At 48.1% G+C, this 20,942-nt stretch overlaps 6 protein-coding genes across 6 annotated transcripts; 3 read left to right on the top strand and 3 right to left on the bottom strand.

Annotated features, from left to right (window-relative positions):
• Window positions 1-357: 357 nt before the first annotated feature.
• Window positions 358-1,860, bottom strand: GIQ15_03981 (uncharacterized protein; the record flags this gene model as incomplete). The annotated part of the gene is made up of 3 exons (XM_033551398.1): window positions 358-969; window positions 1,020-1,123; window positions 1,182-1,860. The coding sequence occupies 3 exons, from the start codon at window positions 1,858-1,860 to the stop codon at window positions 358-360; spliced, it is 1,395 nt and encodes a 464-aa protein (XP_033405128.1).
• Window positions 1,861-2,284: 424 nt separating this feature from the next.
• GIQ15_03982 (vegetative incompatibility protein HET-E-1) lies at window positions 2,285-6,748 on the top strand (the record flags this gene model as incomplete). The annotated part of the gene is made up of 5 exons (XM_033551399.1): window positions 2,285-2,781; window positions 2,850-4,476; window positions 4,530-4,734; window positions 4,783-5,028; window positions 5,694-6,748. 5 exons carry the CDS (start codon window positions 2,285-2,287, stop codon window positions 6,746-6,748), a joined length of 3,630 nt encoding a protein of 1,209 aa, XP_033405129.1.
• A 1,513-nt stretch (window positions 6,749-8,261) lies between these two features.
• GIQ15_03983 (uncharacterized protein) lies at window positions 8,262-9,220 on the top strand (the record flags this gene model as incomplete). The annotated part of the gene is made up of 2 exons (XM_033551400.1): window positions 8,262-8,614; window positions 8,674-9,220. The coding sequence occupies 2 exons, from the start codon at window positions 8,262-8,264 to the stop codon at window positions 9,218-9,220; spliced, it is 900 nt and encodes a 299-aa protein (XP_033405130.1).
• A 1,274-nt stretch (window positions 9,221-10,494) lies between these two features.
• GIQ15_03984 (glutaminyl-tRNA synthetase) lies at window positions 10,495-14,411 on the bottom strand (the record flags this gene model as incomplete). The annotated part of the gene is made up of 10 exons (XM_033551401.1): window positions 10,495-10,861; window positions 10,928-11,160; window positions 11,231-11,612; window positions 11,672-12,098; window positions 12,152-12,848; window positions 13,035-13,190; window positions 13,330-13,844; window positions 13,915-14,004; window positions 14,063-14,248; window positions 14,318-14,411. 10 exons carry the CDS (start codon window positions 14,409-14,411, stop codon window positions 10,495-10,497), a joined length of 3,147 nt encoding a protein of 1,048 aa, XP_033405131.1.
• A 2,042-nt stretch (window positions 14,412-16,453) lies between these two features.
• Window positions 16,454-17,614, top strand: GIQ15_03985 (uncharacterized protein; the record flags this gene model as incomplete). The annotated part of the gene is made up of 1 exon (XM_033551402.1): window positions 16,454-17,614. One exon carries the CDS (start codon window positions 16,454-16,456, stop codon window positions 17,612-17,614), a length of 1,161 nt encoding a protein of 386 aa, XP_033405132.1.
• Window positions 17,615-18,007: 393 nt separating this feature from the next.
• GIQ15_03986 (uncharacterized protein) lies at window positions 18,008-19,891 on the bottom strand (the record flags this gene model as incomplete). The annotated part of the gene is made up of 5 exons (XM_033551403.1): window positions 18,008-19,063; window positions 19,112-19,256; window positions 19,309-19,467; window positions 19,517-19,686; window positions 19,739-19,891. The coding sequence occupies 5 exons, from the start codon at window positions 19,889-19,891 to the stop codon at window positions 18,008-18,010; spliced, it is 1,683 nt and encodes a 560-aa protein (XP_033405133.1).
• Between the last annotated feature and the right edge of the window lie 1,051 nt (window positions 19,892-20,942).

Consider the following 20,942-nt stretch of genomic DNA (forward strand, 5'->3'; position numbering starts at 1 on the left):
GATGATTTGCATGATTAGTTCGAACGCCTGAGTCAAATACGAACCACGACCCAACGCAACGGATGCAACCCAACTGAGTCAGTGATCCATGGTCAATCTATAGGCGAATCCAGGGGTGTTTGTGCTGCACGTAAGCGAGCTCTCTTGGCTAAATATTTGGGATGCGGCAGGGGTATGCACATATTAATTCGAGGAAACGTTACTCATGACAGACCATCAACATAGGACATCGTCTGGTATGATAGATACAAACAGCATTAAACCAAAATTGACATGGATTTGCAGCCGTTGTTGGCTAAAGTTCATGTTTATTTCTTTAACACATTTTGGCGAACAAGTCTGTCATCAGAGCTTCGGTTAATCATTAGAAATATAAACACGCTCTCCAGATGGGGAAATGATAAATTCAACCTCCTTGTAGCGCTGGAGGCGGCGGTTGAACTCGTATTTCCGATATACAACCTTGCTTTCATCATTTTCACTCCACCATCCACTCCCGCCATCCAGCGAAATCTCCCTCCTTCGACTATAGGATCGGCGCATCTCATCCTCGACCTTTCTCGAGGGGTAGAATGATTCTGGAGGAGGCGGCCGCCAGGGCGTATTGAGTAACCCCCATTCTAATAGTCTGTCAGTATCCCACATGACATACCCCCTTTCACGGAGAGGGATATGCTCGTCAGCCATGACAAAACTCTTGCTAGAGGTGTGCCAATGTGTGACTCTCCAAACTTCAATCGGACCGTCACGATCTTTCATCGCTGGCAGTCGGGGTTCACAAGAAAGCCGCTCTTCGCTATATTCGCATAATTGAACATTGTCCGTAACCGCATTCGACTCTTTGAGAGCTCTGCCTAAGAAGTGGTGTAGAGGATCAAGGCGCGTCGGTTCACTCAATATTTCCAGGCGACGTTCGAATGTGTCTCCTTCAGTTCCGAGACGATTAATGTATCTTAAGCCCATCAATAGCTAGATGAACGTAAGATAGATAGACTGGATTATGCAGAATTTAGACATACATAGCGATTCCTGTCATCATCCATCTGCGTGACCCTAAACTCCTCGATATAGCTTTTCCTCTGGACACCCCAGTCCACGTCGTGCGCAGCAACATCGTTGTAAGCTATAATATATAGAGGTTAGAATCCGCAGTCAACATCATGGAGGCCTCTGGCACCCACCTTTGTTTATTATTCGCAACAGGAAATCATGAATACATCCCAGCTGCTCATTCTCCCATGGCGAGAGACGGTGAAAGAAAAGCCTCAGCTGGTCCCTGGGAGAGATGGCCAATGGGGGGTGACGAGAGGGATCTTTCTGTCTCTCTTTTTTCTTAAACAGGTTACAGCAAAGCTCAAACCTGTATAAAGACCGTTGGATACGGTAGAGCTCACTTGTGCTGGCATTTCGTGGATGATACTCTTTGGCTCCTGAGATAGGGTGCTTAGAAAGTGCATTGGAAACGAAGACCTCTGAGAACGCTTGAACGAGCTGATGAAAGTCTTCCAGAGCAGCAGCCTTTTGCAACGATAAAGCTGGCCGTGATATACTCTTTAGGGACTTGAAATAATCACCGAGAATATTTTCAACGATCTCGACGTTTATAGTCCGTAGCCTTGATGATCTGAAAACCACGAGGGCTTGGGGGAATATATCATCGGGAACCGTCGATCTCAGTATCGGCTTGACGATTCGATCCGGGTAATATGATACCAGATCTCCCAGTGACTTGTATGACGCCGCAGCAGCTTTCAGGGTACAGATGCTGTCGAGCTGAGAAAGGATGGCCTCCTGGATTTCAACTGGCAGGGTGTCCAAGGTAAGAGGCTCCTTTGGCCGTCGGATAGAGGGTTCATCCATTGCTCTTGGGCCTGGATGAAACAATTCGCATGCGGGAGTTGAAAGAGCAAAAGATGAGCTAAGTCGCTATGTGCGTCCAAGATATAAAAAAATAAAATATGAAAACAAAAAAAATAAAATAAACATAAAAACAAGGTACACTACCTACTCTCTTCTTAGGGCTCATAATTACCCTTCGACCACGAGGGACGAATAGTGTCCAGGTATTCAAGCTACTCTTTAGCCAAACAGATGCGTAAAACTATTATCGTCTACTTAATGTTAACGTTGACAGACTTGACCAGAGTCACTTAACCGTTACATACTTCAACCCAGCAAGGACTAAGAAGTCACCGATAGAGGTACAACAGGATCACTTCAGCTTGTCATCGTGATTCGTCATGGACAAGGAAGAGGAACCAACGCATCCTACACCCTGGGTCCTATGGCTAAGACCATCACCCCGCCGCTTTTCTCGTCTGTTACGACCACCTTGTCACATCGTCTTCAACGAGCAGATGCTATGGAGGGCGTCGCAAACATCGTCGCAGTACTTGATCTGGGTGCCAAAGTGATAGGCCTCTGTGTCAGATATTGCCAGTCTGTCAAGAATGCCGGGCCTGAGATCAAGGGCCTGCTAGAGCGCGCGGAGCAGCTGAACACGACCCTTGAAGCTGCGCAGGAACTTCTTCACGGGCCAAATGGAGAGCAGCTTAGGACCTCGCAGAAGCTCAGCAAAGCACTCAATGACGCCCAGACGCATCTCAGTGACGTCTCTACGCAGCTGGAAAATAGGCTTAATACCAGTGGCCGCAAAGGATGGTCGATAAGCCGCCTACAGGCCTTGAAATGGCCGTTCAGCAGCAAGGAAACTGCCAGAATATTCACAGGTCTCCAACAAGACCAGGCTGCTATTGATTCCGCCCTTCAAGTGGATCAAACGTGAGTGTTAATACTCAGAATGTCTATATCTATTCGTGACGAGCCTACGAATTAACCTGGCATTCCAGCATTGAGATTCTCGATATGCACCTCAAACTTGTTATATCAACGCTTCCAGTGGCTAGAGATGCGACATTTGACTCTCAAGCCAACGAACATGACCCCAGGTGTCATCCTAATACCCGAGTTGATCTTCTTACCAATATATACAGGCAGATTGAGGACCCAGCGGGGAAATGCATCTTTTGGCTGCAAGGAATGGCTGGCACAGGTAAATCCACGATAGCCCGCAGCGTAGCCGCCCATTTCTCCGAGAACAATGCCGCCGTTGCCACTTTTTTCTTTAAGAAAGGCGAAGGTGACAGGGACAAAGCAGCCCTGCTTTTCACTACCATTTCATCTCAGCTTGTTCAAAAGTTACCTTCTTTGGCACCGCATGTTGCATATGCAATCAAGGAGGACTCGGCTATCGTTAACAAGTCCATGAAAGATCAGTTTGAGAAACTCATTCTAGACCCGTTAAAGAAATGCAAAGATATCCCTCGCTTTCCAACTCTGATATCCGTGGTGATTGACGCTCTCGATGAATGCAACCGGGAAGAAGACGCTGCAGCCATTGTTCGTCTTCTGCCAAGATCGACAGAAGTGACCTCTGTCCGCCTGAGGTTTTTCGTTACCAGTAGACCCGAGTTTCACATACGGCGAAGCTTTAAAAGGATTACTGCCAAAGATTTAATCCTTCACGAAATTCCCAAGTCAACCATCTCGGAAGACATATCGACATTTCTAGCCTTCAAGCTAGAAGAGATTCGGGCTGATTTCAACGAGGATGTTTGCACAGGATCAGAGCTGCCGCCAGATTGGCCCGACCCTACTAGCGTTCAAGCACTTGTCGATAGGGCAGTGCCACTCTTTATATTTGCTTCTACGGCTTGCGATTTCATCTCAGATGTATATTGTGGTGACCCAGATGAGCAGCTACAAAAGCTTTTAGGGTATAGCAATACAAGTGGCTCACCCCAGCTGCACACGACATATCTCCCCATTCTAAATCAGCTTCTCCTGGAGCGTGATGAGTCGGGGTTAAAACCTCGCAGCGAGGCCGGGAAAGCAGAGGTGGTAACGTGGTTCCGTGAACTTGTTGGCTCTATAGTTATGCTTGCGGACCCTCTTCCCGCTGTATCACTTGCACGGCTTCTTGGAAAACACCAGAGGAGCATCGAATCAAGGCTAAATGGGCTTCATTCCGTCTTGCATATCCCCCGTGACCCCAACATGCCAATCAAGTTATTCCACCTCTCGTTTCGTGACTTCTTAGTTGACCGGAAGCACCGTAATGAGAATCCGTTCTGGGTGGATGAACAAGGAACGCACGCAATGCTCGCGGCCCAATGCCTCCAACTACTTTCAACAAATAACTCGCTTAGGATGGATGTTTGCAGCCTAGGGGCGCCAGGAAAGCCGCGATCTGAAATAAATCAACGGACGATAGAAAGCCGCCTGACCCCGGAGGTTCAATACGCCTGTATCTATTGGGTTTACCACATAAAGGAGAGCGCCGGCACGCTTCAGGACAACGGTCAGGTGTACTGCTTCCTCACTAGCCATCTACTTCACTGGCTTGAGGCATTAGCTATCTTAGGACGAGTCAAAGAGACTGTCCGTATGCTGGATAATTTGTTAAGTCTGCTCGATGTATGCATACCCTATTTTATTCGCTATATACATGCTAATTCAATTCCTTTCAGGAGATAAATAGCAGTAGGTTATCAGTACTTATACATGATGCCCAGCGAGGCATCCTTACCAACCGCTCGATTATCGATGAGTACCCTCTACAACTCTATTCTTCGGCTATTAAATTCGCGCCAGAAGCAAGCGAAGTTCGAAAGCTGTTCAGGTCCCAATTCCCATCTTGGATTACTTTATTACCACGAGTAGATGACGACTGGAGTGCGTGTATACAAACCCTCGAGGGAATTAACGGCTATGGGCCCATAGCTATATTCTCGCCGGATGGCAGCCAGATTGTCACTGCGTCGTCATACGACGTTAAGCTCTGGAATGTGGCAACAGGAGATTGCATTATGTCTCTTGACGTTCATGGTAATGCAATGTTGTTGAATGACGCCAGAATCTGCTACGTCAGCTCTGTTGCATTCTCGCCATATGGCGACCAGCTTATAGTAGCTGCAGGTAGTAATAGAGGCGGCATCCCTACTCTGCAACTTTGGGATGTGACGACTGGTATATGTATATCGAAATTTGACGGCCATGAAAGCCGGGTTCGTGCCGTTGCATTCTCGCCTGATGGGAGGTTTCTTGCATCCGCATCCGAACATTGTTCACGACTCAATGCCCAGTCAGAGGACACGGTTATCAGGCTTTGGGCTATGGCGACGGAGGCTGTATTCAAACCTTCACAGGTCATAGCGATCCGATTATCTCGATTTCATTTTCATCAGATGGCAAACGACTCGCTTCGGTCTCATACGATGGCACAGCCATGATCTGGGATATAGAAACAGGTAGTCATATTAGACCGACTTTTGAAGGGTATTCCTCAGTCGCATTCTCCCCAAACGACTGCCTGATCGCATTACCACAAGATGACTGGACTATCAAGCTATGGGATGTAGTGACAGGCAGCTGTATTACTGCGTTTGATAGGAGCCACGGCGACAATATTACAACTGTTGCATTCTCGCCAGATGGGAATCACCTTGCATCGGGTTCCGAAGACAACTCTATAAAGCTCTGGGACGTTGTGACAGGGGAGTGCGTCAAGACTTTTGAAGGTCATTCCCATTCTGTCAACTCAGTTGCATTCTCGCCGGACGGTAAATTGCTTGAATCGGCGTCAGGTGATTCTACTATAAAGCTCTGGGATGTTACAAGTAACAAAACTACAGGGTTCAAAGGCCATAATACAACTCCTACGTTGGTTATGTTTTCACCAGACGGTAATCAACTTATATCAGCTACATCTGAAAGGATTAGTAGGCCGTCCAGGCTGAGGACACCGCCCTATTTTGAGCCGTATTTGAGCAATTCGCTCATCAAGAGGATAATCTTCTCGCCGGATGGTAGTAAGCTTCTATCAACACCTGCACTCCCACTAGAGTTTTACACCCGCATTAAGTTCTGGAGTGTAGAAACGGGGGCCCACGTTAGGACGTTCGAAAACCAGGTGTTTACAGGCATTCGGACTATAAAGACATGGGATATAGCATCAGGTACCTGTCTTTGGAAGTTCGAATTCTCCGACACCGTCAGGTCCATTGCATTCTCACCAAATAGTGACTTGCTTGCGGTAGGGGAGTATGCCACTATTACACTGTTCGAGGCAGGCACAGGCAGCTGTAGTACAGCGCTTCAGTGTCCGGGACAATGGACCACGGCGATTGCATTCTCCCAGGATAACTGTTGGCTTGCGGCCGCGGCACAGGGTGAATATCTCGACATCTGGGACATAGCAACTGGCAAGCGTAGCAAAACACTTTATACCTATTCCCGGGACGTTACATCTGTGGAATTTTCACCAGATGGCAAATGGCTTGTGTCAGGGTCATATGAAGGCACCGTCAAGCTTTGGTATATCAAGACAAGCCAACTTATCTCAACAGTCACCCTAGGTGCTCCAATTTATAGTATTGTCTTTGACGCTGCTGGCCTTAAGGTCAATACCGATATTGGCACGTTCGCACTGCTAGGCTTGCCACCTACAGATGTTTCAACCAAAACAGGGGCACTGCCTTCTCAACCTCCTAACATCAAGCGCCAGGGCGTCGGGTTGACCGAGTGCGGGGCCTGGATCACTTGGGGTCCAGACAAGCTCCTATGGCTACCGCCAGAATTTCGGCGTTCCTGGCGGATGTCGTCTGCTTTGACGGAATCAACAGTGGCCTTTTCGAACAGCTCAGGACGGTTGACCATGATAACCATCTCAGCCCCTGACGGCTCTTGAGTGGTCTTTCGGACTATTGGTGCTTTATCCAGGCTTCTATCGCGCCTATCTCACATATTCTGGCAACTGACAGTCCATAGAAAGGATGTCCGTGACGACACGAGGACATGTCGTGAAAATGACGTAGCTGACGGGTATATCTCAGGTATGATAGGGCGCCATCTCGACAGGGGTGATTCAGAACGAGCCGCTCTCCGAACAGCCCCTCATCTTATCAGACGCTATAATTTTCGTAAAAAAACCGACGGCGCCAGGCGGGCATCAAATGGTGGCGGAACTGTGGGCTTTGAGTTGTACCTGAACGGGGGTACCAGGGGTTTGTTATCCAGGGATCCGATGTAACCAGAGCTTAGCCCTGGTCTGCGACCTTTTTGTTGGTTTCCGCCCAATATTCTTCGTGGGTGTCGTCTCAATCTATTCTCTCCTGTTGGAATGCTCTGAATGACGAAGATTCCCTGCAACCAGTTAGACTGATGGCGTAACTAGTTGAGGATCTCGGATGTGGCGTAACTAGTGAAAGTAGTGGCAACGACATAACGACGTCGAAGTTGATGTCGATATCATCATCGTTGACCAGTCTCTTGATCTCTGCCGTATAATCTGTAGATATAAATATACCACAAGCGAGAGCACGAGACAGAATCAGACCAGGACGGAGTACGGACAAGGTAGCATCTAGCTGCAGATCCGAACAAGTATCTCCGTTGTCTCTTTGTTCGAGCTGCCGTGGCTTGTATACCAGCGACTGACAACAATAAACGACGCCGAAGATGGAACGAAACGGCGCTCTTCTTTGTCAACCGGACGCCGGTTTGACGAGCTGTGATGCGATGTGATGCCGACTCACTTGGAGACACTGGCTGCTCTGTCTCCTCGCCTGCACCCGCGCGTCCACGGCCAGGGTTGTCTCTGTCTCTCCCCCTTGTACATGATGGAGATTGGCTCACAGGATGCATGCATCTTCGGAGCATCCCAGGAAGGACGAAAGCGCCTTGTCTTGACCGTCCCCCGTAGCTTAGGGCGAAAAGAAAGCAGACGACGCAGACGAAGCGATTCCCAGACGTAATTAGTTCCTTTTCTGCTATTGTTACCGATCCCTACCGGCCTTCTTGTCTCCTCCGTCTTCCTGGTCTCCTTCTGGTCGTTTTTCCTGGTCGTCTCGCTCTCCTCCTCGCTCGTATTCCCTCTCGACTTCAGCTCGACTCCAGTCTCCAGTCCAGCGACAACATTCACTCGTTTTATCCTCATGCTGCTCTCAGTCCTTCGTTGAATCCGTTCAGCTCCTCTCCACCACCCTGCAGACTGCTAAACCCTGCCGGCGATAAGAAACTAGCCCTGTTAGCCTGTGAATACGACTGGCCACGCAACTGCTGGAGACAAGACAGTGGACTCCCTCTTCGTCGCATTCACCATCTTGCTCCGGCGCTGCGACGAGTTTGCGCTTCCTCTTCTCTCTCGTTCTGTCGCGCTGTGTCTCCTCGTCGCTCCCTCGATGTGATGACGCCCGGTCAAGATGGCACCCCGTAACTATTCAGAGCTGGGCCGGTCTCTAGGCCTGCTGGGAGACCAGCTGCCATGGTACTGGAAAGTCGTCTCCATCGGCTCGGCGTGGTCGCTGCTCGCCGGGTATGTCATGTCCAATGAATCTGGTGTCGTCGATGTTGGTCGTCAGATCGCTAACAAGTCTGCCCTATCTAGCTTCCTCCTCTTCCCGTTCGCGATGGAGCCAAACTCCGTGAAGCTGGGAGCAGACAAGAATGCGCTTCTGGGAGCTGCCGTTATCCTCCTCACGCTCGCATATCTCCTCAGTGCGCTATACTATGTGCGGTGGCGCCGGAGTATCTATCTCTTCAACTCGCTCTTCTTGTATGTTTCTCCTTCTCTCCGCTTACTATATGGTTTCTATATATACTAACTATATACAGCGCCTGTTTCACTTCATCCATTCTCGGGCTTTTCAATGTCATCATAAGCATCCTGGTGCGGAACCTACTCCCACTAAATATGATGTCCATCATCATCGTTACTATCTCCTGCATCTCCACCGCCGCCTACGGCTTCTTTGCTTTCTACTTCTCCGATTACTGGATGTCCTTGACCTCTTCGCGGCAGCGGCGGCAGAAGAATTCTCGGGCTACCACTGATGTAGGCCCAGATGACACCGAGCTGCAGAGACGGCAGCTTCTCCGTCTCTATCTACGGCCGGACAGGGCACCCAGCGTCGAAGTGTCACAGAGCACATTCCGAATAGACCTGCCTGATCACCAGTCTGTCGCTGATACTGAGGAAGAGATGCTCGTCACCCCTCCACAGAATGCGTACGAACGCGGACTTCCCCCCACGGCACCTCCAAACAACTATAACCCCTTTGCGATGCACAGAAGCTCGTCCAAACTAAACCCTCTCCGCTACTGGCAGCCTCAGCGTGGCCATAGAGACCAAAGACGCCCTCTCGCAGAGCTGATCAGCTGAAGAAAGCGTCATCACATTCATTTATTGTTATATTTGCAAAACCGAGCAATAAACAACAAGGCATTATCATACGGTATACTCGCAATTCTTTTTCAGCTGGTGTCGCCGCGGAGTCCGTTCGGGAACATGTATTATCAACTATCTAGCAAAACAGCCTTTTTTCTCTCTTTACACCGGATGGCGTCCTACAGAATACACCACAGCAACGACATTTCTATTATTGGAAACAATCGACAATCAGGGCCACTGGGCGCTCATACCATCATTCCATATTGAACGATTGGGTTTTATATGGACAGAACCTACCGGTCTTTTAGCCAGACTATACCAGGTATGGCTATTTATTCTTTTACTCTTTGGATTTCATTTGTTGATGGACAAGGGAGGGGTCAGTGCTACCATTCTTTATCACCTGGAATTACGGATTAGGATTATACGGATTTTTTTCCAAGTGTGAAGATTATTGGACGAATAGGAATAGGTTTACGACTGATTTGAATATATTTTTATAATTATCACCTTTCTCTCTTTGATGATGGCAATCGCTAAGGAGGTGACTCGAGATACGTAAAATACAATGATCAGACATGGTTTTTGACATTTGCCATTTTGACTTGCTCGTCATGACCCTCCATTTCCAATCGTCATTATGCAAACTGTGAGCTCCAAATAGCTAGATATGTAATGTCCTCTCTATTCTCTCTCTTCATTATACAGCGCTACACAAGTTACAACAGAAAATTACTTTGTGCAAGCTATACGGCGGAGGTACTACGAGAAAGTTCGAAATAGTTAGCAATGACCAGCGGCAGGCTTCCTTACCCTTGATGACCGGTGAGGCTGTATTATGACCTATCCAAGCTCTTGGTCAATTTTTTAATCCCTTCTAGTGCACTTCTACAAGTAAAAGCAGAAATGATATAAGTGGAAGACATGCTGTGTGCGGGCCCCACGCAGTACGACTCTCACGCCGTCACACTCTCGGTTTCTCACCATTTACATGGCCAACAGCTCTCCCTGCATTTATTATAATGGGGATGTCTCATATATCTTCCCTCGAGCTCTTTGTTTACACAACTTCGAGAATCGGCAATCGGGCATAGGTGTCAGGCGGGGCAAGTCGCCTCCGGCATAATAATTGCCGAAATGCCGACACCATTTTCAGCGTCGATAGTAGAAAGTAAAATAGAATAATGTCATTAAAGAACATTCGATACGACTTTTCATGATTTGCCTCCTAGGTAGCATGACAATACCCAAATACATTGACATATTTACGCCTTGCCGGCGTCCTCTTTCAAAGTCACAATTCTATTAAGTACAATCTTCTCAGGCGTGCTAGTGCTGTCCTCGCAGAAATATGCAACGCGCATGCCCTGGAAACGAACAGACGCAGGCGACGGGGTGTCAGCATTAGTCTCGCCCTTATTTGCAGGCCAAGGAGCTCTCTCCTTCACTTCATGGAAGCCTATCTCTACAATAGCGTTGGGGAGGATCTCTTCGGAGTCGGGGTTGATATCAGCCAGGAACCCGTCTGAGTGTCCAGCAGGATTCGTCGACTTGAAGAGAGGGTTAAAATTGTGCACTTCAGCGCTGACAGGGCTGTTGTGGGTGGGGGAGCGAGCAACCCATTGGATGTATCTAAATAACACAAGTCAATATCAAGGCTAACGAAGAAATCTATGGGTTTAAATGGAAAGAACTCACGCTTTGGGCTTCTTGAACTTGTCGTCTCCCTCTGGCTTGTCGTATTTGGCGTGGATGGAGGTAACTAGGCCAGTGGCGGGGTCTTTTTCGAAGGATGTGGCCGTGATTGGGAACGGAACTTTAAGGAGACCAACTGAGCCGCCGGGAGCAAGTCTGTAAAAGTTGTCTGAGGCTTCCTCCCTAAAGTCGCTCCGGTCAATGTAGACGGTATTGGTAAATGGAACAGAGTGAGACTAGGGATGCGCGTCAGCAATCAGCTACGAAACTGATAGAGTAATTTCCGTAGATAAGGAAGGCACTTACGCCATGGTTTGGATCCTTTGAGAAGGGCAACTCGATCATCTCGACGTAATCCTCTGGGAGGTTGTCGATGATCACAGGAATAGGGTCCAGAATAAGCATAAGCCTAGGTACCGTTGCTTCCAGATAAGACCGCACAGATTGTTCCAATCGCTTAACGTCTATCGTAGTCTTTGCCTTCGTAACACCGAGCTCTTTTACAAAGGATAGAATTGCCTCTGGAGGAATTCCACGTCGACGAAGGCCAACAAGGGTAAAAAGGCGAGGATCATCCCATCCTTTGACGTATTTGCCTCGATTACCTCCCTTTGGCTCGTTACCTTCGACGAGCTCGACGAGCTTCCGCTTCGACATGATGGTGCCGTTGATATTTAGGCGTCCATACCTGTGATTTGTTTAGTAAAATGAAATTTTAATGGACCTAATATTGGAACATATACATACTCTCTTTGCATTGGTTTGTATATATCGAGCTCGTTAACTACCCAGTCATAAGACTCACGCGATAGCTCGAACTCCGTGGTGCAGAGCGAGTGGGTGATACCCTCAATGCTATCACAAACACAATGGCAATATTCGTACGTTGGATATATTTTCCACTTGTCTCCTGTCTGCAAATGTTTGGCAAAGTTGCCATCGTCCGTTTCAACAACTCGATACGCAAACAGATCCCACATTTGAGGATTTGGGTTCTCCAGGTCTTGCTTCAAGCGGAGTGCGGCTTCTCGAGCTCGGTATTTGCCATCTCGCATTGCGCGGAATTCGTTGAGAGATTCGGATGTGGGACGATCGCGGTGGGCACAGGCGAATCTTTCATTACCCTTTTTGTCTGAGGTATCATCCGCACCACGCTGGGCCTTGATCTCGCTATCTAAGAATAGGTCAGCAACAGATGTTGATATGATCGAACATTGTCCCCCTTACCTGTGCAGTGACAGACGTAAGCTTTATCCTTCAGAATCAACTTCTCAGCGAGCTCATATAGCTGGTCGAAATAGTCGCTTGTATGAGTAATCTTGACAGGTGTGAAGCCCAGCCAGCTGACGATGTCCTTGATGCTCTCGCAGTATCGTTCTTCCTCGCCCTTTGGGTTGGAGTCGTCGAACCGCAAATAGCACTGTCCGCCATAGTAATTTGCGAATTCAAAGTTGATAGTCATAGCCTTGCTGTGGCCGATGTGAAGATAACCGTTTGGCTCTGGCGGGAAACGTGTGACCACTTGTTTGTTGACGGTTTCTTCTAGTGGTCTCTCTTTGTACACATCCGCGAGGAACCCGACCTTGAACATCGCATCGGGATCATTGACGGCGGGAGCTGCGCGTTTCGCTTCAGAGGGAGCTTTCGGAGGCTTTGGCTTCTTCTCTTTGGGCTTCTTCTCCTTTGGCTTCTTTTCTTTTGGTGGCTTCTGTTCGGCGGCGGGGTTCTGTTCTTCAGCCGGCTTGTTCTCGTCAACGGGCTTTGGCCTGACCGGTAGCTCTGTGGGCGTATCCATCATGCCTTGCTCTGCCTGGTGTATCCAGATAAATAAAGCACAGGTGGGAGCGCAGAGAAGTTGTCGATGGTCAAAAGTGACTCCCACCAACCCCCACCAAACTTGGTGCTTCGTCGCATGTACCTGCAGCTATCTGGTCACGTGGTGTTACGATAAGATAGGCCTCATCCCTTTGGTGTACATATTTGAGTCAGACTCACGTAGAAATAGTGTAGATAGTAAGGTAGATAAAAGTGTGTAATTATAACTAGGTATGTACTATATCTGTGGTCCCTGTGTGGAGGGAGTAAACTATATCAACGCAGCAATAACTACGACCATGCCCATGGCTACTCTCTCCAGGTTGGTCCCAAGACGTAGAGCGAAACCAGGGAATTCTGCAGGTCCAGTGGTAGATGGGGAGGCGCTCATGGATGGGTTCATCGTGCTTGTTGGGGCGGTCATCGAGTTGTTGGTCGTTTTGGTACCGATCTTAAATGAATTGTTAGCAATAGAAATACAACAGAAAACAAAATATAGAATATATTCATTCAATGCAATAGAGCTAATATAGTTCAACCCATATACAGGTGTACTAGACATAGGGGTGGCCCATGGACAATGGACTTACTTCGATAATAGCAGGGCCCGCGAGAACATTATCATCGCTCACTGTCGAGTTGCTCGAAGTCAACACGACATAGCTCTGGCCAGCAACAGTGCTAGGGATCTCGAGGGTGAACATGGAATCGGTATGCTTAAAGGGCACAAATATGGGACCGGTGACAGTGATAAAGGCTGCATGGATATCGCCATGTCCAGCATCGAACATTGCGCCAGGGGTAAGGGTAACACTTGATCCAGCCACCACAGAACCAGCTGGGCTCACAGAGAGCGATGGAAATGCTTTGACAGGGAGCTTTGGGTTGTTTGGTGGGCAGCTTGCGAAGAAAGGAGAAGCAAGAGTGAAGACCTCGTTGAGACCGAGAGGGCTATCAAAGGCCTGGGCGAAAGGAACTTGTCCATGTGTCGCCCTGATGTATGCACTATGACGAGCTTCAACCGTGAGAATACTGCCTGCTGCCGTCAAGTACTTTTTGTCCATGATAAACCCGGCTGCTCCGAGATATGCGCTAACGCCAACTCCTGTACAAAACATGTCAGCCACCAATAACAAGGTGAAGCCCTTCGGTAAGTCAGTCGAGTGGCTATTTACCTTCCAAGACATTGGCGAGTGCAACGAAGGATTTAACGTCAGTTGCTGGGAATGAGTATTGACATGCCTCTACCGGAGTGGCACCAGCAGCTTCCCGGCTAGTTAGCTATAGAAACGACAGAATGAAACGGATAGAAGAGATACACACCGGCCAAAGCCTTGGTGAGAAACTCGACGTGAGTCTGTTCGTCCGATGCCACCGTCTGAAGGTTCTCATAAAATGGATCATGGAATCCAGCCGCGATGAACTGTTCGTGCGTGTAATTTTTCAAGCCATCTTTGTAAAAGGTAGCCTCGAGATGCTCGAGAGTGAGAGCGTAGTTAAGGACTTGTCCTAAAGTGGTACAGAGACAGACGGTCAGGTTTGGAGCATGGAACCGTTGGCAATGGGGAAACGACTTACCGTCAGTTGGGCCAGCATTCTCGGTGGGCTTGGAACTGGCGGATCCAAGTAGAGCGACAGTGGCAGCAGCCAGGACAAGGCAAAATTGCTTCATCTCAAGGGGTAAAATAGCAGAATAACCAAGTTTTGGTATGGGGAAATTTGTTTCTTAATTTTTACTCAGAGTCAATTCTGATTGAACATGGGATAGTAGAATGAGACAAAAAATTGCGGATGGGACTGGGGATTTAAATATTCAACGGCCGTCCTACAGGCAGAGGGAGCACAACGACCAACTGCCGTTCAGAGCTCGTCTACGAAAAGGGTAGCTGTCAAAAACAAAGCTGAAAGCACTGCGCCCCGTCATAGCATTCGGCCTTTTTGATTTGCTTCCGGTCGGTATCATGGAAACGGATGCAAGGATGCTTCCCGGTTTACTGAATTTCTGCAGAAAAACCAGAAGACAAAGGAGAAAGACTGATATCCGGATCACTGGAGATCCGACGTTCCGTGCTACCTCTGCCTGAGCCGCGCGGACAGGCAGAGGGAACAAGTTTCGGCTTCAGTTTCCGTTTGGTTGGGCAACCGACCTAGTGGTGTCCCCGTAAACTAGGGAAAATGCCATCGTAATGAGTGGGCACATCGATTTGGAATCATGACGGTTGCGGGGGAAGATAGCGTTGTACTAGCCGTCATGGCGCAGGTTGGGGGGACCAAGTGTTGGCATAGGGGCTAAGCCACGGCGAGGGACAAGGCATGTAAGGGTAGAGGCTACACCCCATCAACGTCCATCACATCGACATCACGGCGGCATCACAGAGGCATCATATATATCAGCGCGGCATCACATCACATCAACTCAGCAAGAACGCATCATGATATATCAAGGTAGCAGAGAGAGCAGGGCACCAGGTGCAGAAGTGCGAGGTCGCTGGGTATCAGGGAAAGGCGACTATTCTCTGCCCGGTGCTGCCTGGTGCTGGGTGTTGCTGGATGTTGCTTGCTGGAGGATGTTTAGGCGGGCGAGGGAGAAGTCGTTGCCCTTTTATAGACGACCACAAGGGGAAGCCTTCGGCTCGAGATGCCCTGAACTGCGGAAAAAAGGCAGCTCGTGCCGGACATTTCAGTTGATATAAGCATGATTACTAAGTCTGGTATATATATAATCCGAACTCCGGGTGACCCTGATTGGTGGATGCGGCTGAAGAAATATTTCACGTGATATACGGGCCGATCCGCCGGGCGGCCAAAATTAGCCAATAAACATGGAGTATCAAAATGACATAAGCATAAGCGTTATTTATAGCTGCCGGTCGTGTCACGTGTAAACTTTCGTCGCGACGTCGCACGGCGCATAACATCATAAGCCGCATAGCATTGATCTTCTTGATGTCAATTATTTACGCGCCCCTGGTCGAGAGAAGGCAGAAGGAGTTCCACAATCTAAGCCTTGCACCGTCTGCGCAACTGCTATCCTTTCATTTCGCATTGATTAACGAACGGGTTCAACATTTCACTTCATCCAGCTCTCTCTGAGCAAGGCATACCCAATCACTGCCCTCTCAATGTTCAAACCTGGCGTTTGAAGAATGCAGCTGACAGCCCCTCCGTTTCAGTCGCATTGAATTCCAAATATTCATGCGATCCAAGCCCCCGCTTTGCCTCAACACGTTCTTTTGCTGCCTGGAAACGAGCTATATAAACCAGACCAGATGTCTAGCCGGGCCACCCATCACCAATCCCTCAAGCGGCGGTACCCCAAGCAAGAGCAAGTCCAGCAGCAGCCAAAGCGGCGGCAGATTAACCCATCCTGCTATTGGGATAGCCTATCTAAAATCTGGCTTACCAAGGACGCTTTACGGGAGCTAGATCGGAGGACCAGAATCAAAACATCGCCGCAAGAGGGTCAACAGCAACGACCGGTTACTCGCCAGTTCTCTACCCAATTAAAGAAACGCTGTGGAACTGTTATACCTGCCCCTAATCTCATACGCAAGTGCACAGCCGAGTGCCTGAAGGAAATAAAATATCTTGCCAGACGCGGCGGCCCAGACTTAAGGGACCTTAGAAATGTACGTTATTACCGTCTCAAAATAGCGCTTTTACTGATGTTTTTTTTCTATTTAGTGTAAGGACTCACAGGTCCCTTACTTAATCATGGGATCCAATAAATCAACAACAAGCAGCAACGATTCAAGCTCTACCTCCTCGCGCATTAAGAGACGCCGTGCCAAATCCGTTGCCTTGTCAAGCTCTACCAGCGCTACTGCCAATACCAAAGCTACTACGAATTCTTCCAAGACAACCACCACAAAGTCTACAAGCACAACAGCCTATAGTCGGAATTTCCAACAACACCTGATTGACAGTGGTGTTTACCCGGATGGGCACGAGTATGATGATGGCGACAGCCCCGCTGAGCCAAAAAATTGGGATGAAATTAATGCCATACTGACGCGACAACGGCGCTCTCTTTCACCTACAAATTTCACAAAGGACGACTTTCGTATGTTTAAACGAGAAGATCAGCTGGTATCCAAAGAGGTAGACATTATCGCTTCCGTCATACCAATAATTGATGGCGACGGGGGTCGCTCGAAATGTCGTGGAAGGGACTACCAATTTACCAACCTTAGCCCCTTAACAGATGGATCACTTGTTATCCCAAAGCCTGATCATTTCTTTGGTGCACGGCCCCATCAACTTCATCCCAAAATCCGTGAAGAACTCAGCAGCAGTATCGTTCCTTCAAAGCAGGACGATCTCCCGCTCGCACCCAACTTTTTCTTAGAGGCGAAAGGCCCGGACGGAACCCCTATTGTCGCCATGAGACAAGCTTGCTATGACGGCGCGTTTGGAGCCCGAGGCATATATGCCCTTCAGTCATATAAGCAACCCAGGCCATCCTATGATAGCAATGCCTATACCATTACATCGACATATCAGACTGGCACCCTCAAGCTATATACAACCCACATAGTCGGCTCTAAAGATAAGGATAGTCGGCCCGAGTACATCATGACCGCCCTATGTTCCTACTCAATGACCAATAACATAAACACATTCCGGGAGGGGGCATCTGCATATCGAAACCTACGAGACTGGACCAAGGAGCAGAGAGATACTATGATCCGGGCTGCAAATGAGCGATTCAAAGAGAGCCAAGCCCGAGCTACGAGCCCTGATAGCCCGCATTCAAACCATGATAAACCAATACAGAGTGTTGAGGAGGCTCCCTTTGTTTTGGCCGAAGGTCAAGAAGAACACGAAACTCACGACAACCCAAATGATATCATCGTCATGCCGACCCCCAATTGAAGGTTGACTTCACCCACAGCATTAAGTACCATAAAGATCCCAGCAATGAGCCATAGGTGGGCAGGGCATAGACTAAGCTGGGTAATCATGGCTACGGCGATCCTAGATCCGATTCCCATGATGATAGCCCTAGTATATTAGTAGTGCACGAACCGAAGGCAAACGAAGTTGGCAATGCAAGAACATACAAGAACTATGAATAATGATGTGATGATACTCTAGATATTATGCGAGATTTTACACTAACTAATGCGTCTCTGATTTTCGTTTTTGGTTCCATATGTATCCCTATATTATTTATCTATACTGTTTAATCCTCCATTTATTCGCCTCCTTAGTACCAACAATCATACTATTCGCCGTTTATTGAGACTTTTACATATAAAACATCAATCACCCGACAGCCTCCATCTTCATAAACAACTTCTCTCGCTTAAGGAATAATGATGTCACCATCTCTAGTGCACCAGCAGCGATAAGGGAAACGTAAACGTTCCTCATTGCATGAACAATGGCGTTAATTGCAGCGTCTTTAACTTCTGGTGACCCATTTTGGAGAATATCGCTTTTTGCACCCGCAATCGCAGAAATAAGCTGCGACCTCGAGTAATCGCCATACCCAGAAAGAGCAGATTCGAGATTTCGAAGTGCTAGGTTTTGAAAAATGGCTCCTGAGATGGCAAGACAGAGAACTGTTGCTCCAAGCTGGGCAAGGTTGATGAATGTCACTGCATGGTTCACTTCTGATCCCTTCACTTTTGCTGCTGCGACACTGTAGGCTGCTTGCGCTGTCGCGCCAGCCCCAATAGCAAGCAGAACAGAATACCCATATATATTGGCAGCGGGAGTGTGAGCGTCGACGGTATACATGAGGGATGAACCAGCAACCAAGAAGGCCCCGCTGATAAAGTACCAGGGCATATAGTAGCCGAACACTGGCATTAGGGCTCCGCTTAGCATGATGGTTGTTATGGTTACCATCACGAACGGTAGGAGTCGCACTGCGGCGGCGATGGCGGTATCACCACGACTGAACTGGAAGAATAGAGGAATGTAATAGGCGCCAACGAAAAATGCCGAGTTGGAACAGCATGTACTGATATAAAGGATTATCAAGGATCGCCGCTTGAGAAATTGTCCTGGGAATGCGCGGCGAGCAACGGTGGTGAAGAGGGAGAAGTACTGCTGGACAACAAAGGCTATCAGTGTAATGCCGAATAGGACAAAGAGCGCTATTATGCGTCCGTCATTCCATTTCCAAGTTACCCCGGCGAAGGTGAGGGCGAGAACCCATAGAAAGTAGATTCCGCCGTTAAGAATCATTCCTATGATATCGAGTTCCTTAAGTTTAGAGAGAACGGGGACATCTGGGGATGACTTGTGCCTTGGAACAAGCAGGAAAAGTGCTGGCACAGCGACAGCGGCGAGAACTAGATTGATATAGAATGCCTATTATCGTTAGACAGGCACAAAATTATGACGACCGGCCGAACTTACCCATCTCCAGGTTGCAGAACTGTCCGCAAAGGAGCCTCCTATCACCGGGCCAAGAATAGCACCTGATCCCCAAACTATTCCCGTCATGCCCATATATACAGGGCGCCTTCGTAGGGTAGTGAAGATTGCGATGTAATTGAGAACACTAGGTGTGCATCAGCAAATCAATCCATTTGTCCAGGTGCGTCAACACATACCCAAGGTACATTCCACATCCACCGATCCCAGCCATCACCCGGCCTACTATCAATGAGTCCATGCTAGGGGCGCCCCCGCATAGAGCACTTCCTCCTTCGAACAAAGCAAGTGAAATGATATACACATATTTTATGTCAAATATGTTATAGAGTGCACCACTTTTATTGTTAGCCGATTGAGTATGGTAAATTTTGTCAGCAAGCTTACATTGGAAGAATCGTTGCAACTGAACCCAGAGGGAAGGCGGTTCCAAGCCAACTCAGTTTCTCAACGGACCCGAATCTCTCTACTATGGGCACCTGAACATCTGCCACAATGGTCGTGTCAAGTCCATAGAGAAATGTCGAAGAGTAGAGCACACAGCAGACGATGAACCACTATAAAATCCGTGAGTACTATGGAAGCCAAAGCCATTGATTCCGTACTCACCTTCCACCCATGGACTCTCGATGGGATCGACGTGTGTCCATCGTCAGCAGCGGCTTTCTCGGAGTTATCAAAATTGTTCGTTAGAGGACGATCCAAGGAGTAGACCGAAGCCCGGCCGCTGGCCTGGCCAGAGGATTGCACTGGAGTATCCATTGTAAGGTAACAGGAGATGTTAAGCCTAGCTATTGCAAGCTAAGCAACGAGAGCGAAATGAATCAATATCACCACTCCATGGGCATGTAGCGCAATTTGTAGTCAATGCCATATTTGATAATGACTCAACAGTATCCGGATATAACATAAGTCTCCGAAAAACGGTACAACTCCATGACCGTGGATTGATGAATCCATTCACGCACAGGTAAAATGATTCTGGCTCGAAACATCATTGGTGCAGCCGAAACATTCCATATCGTGCCATTTCTCAGGGAAGTGGACGGTTTTGTCAGCAATTATCCGCAGGTGGGTCAAGCTCAGAATGTCAAAAAAATAAAAATTTGAATTATTATAAATCAACGACCTGGAAGCTCCACTAGCCTTAACAGAATCACGAAGACCTTTAAAGCTAGTCAAGGATGTCTTATTAAGGTTATTCTGCTTTTATCAGCATAATCGCATTTCTTCCGCAGACATGACGACATCGATGAAGAAATTTGGCAATAGGCAAGCTTCAAGTTCATAAATGATCTCTTTCCTTATACCGTGTCGTTATCATGAACAATATCTTTCCTCATACTCCGTACTATTGTCGTCAATCTATTCTTCAGGTATATGGAACCTTGCCGTGCTCGTGAAAAATGGTTCTTCCTAGCTTCCGGACTTAGCCAAAGTCCGTGATATGACCATAATCTCCGAGGAAGAAATGCATGTCGTATCCATTGAGTCATGATGGGTTTTGTTTGACGAGAGTATCTCGGGTCCCTAGTATTCATACATTAGCATAATCTTGGCTTGCAGGCTCCCGGCTCGTTATCAAGGCATTCGGAGAATTGACCCCGCATTGCCATGGCTTCGAAGATAGTGTTAGAAACCTAGAGAGGACGGTGGTCATATAAAACACAGAGAGCCGATGGTCACAAAGAAACTCGACGATATATCTCTAATATCAATAACAGTTCTCCGTAGCAGGTGGTAGCTAACATTAAGTTAAGCGCAGGCGCGATGCTGTTGCGATAAGGTTTAAAGCCAGGGAAGAGCCCGGCTT

Source organism: Arthroderma uncinatum (assembly GCF_011692745.1).
Source record: "Arthroderma uncinatum strain CBS 119779 chromosome Unknown scaffold3, whole genome shotgun sequence".
NCBI classification, from domain to species: Eukaryota; Fungi; Ascomycota; class Eurotiomycetes; order Onygenales; family Arthrodermataceae; genus Arthroderma; species Arthroderma uncinatum.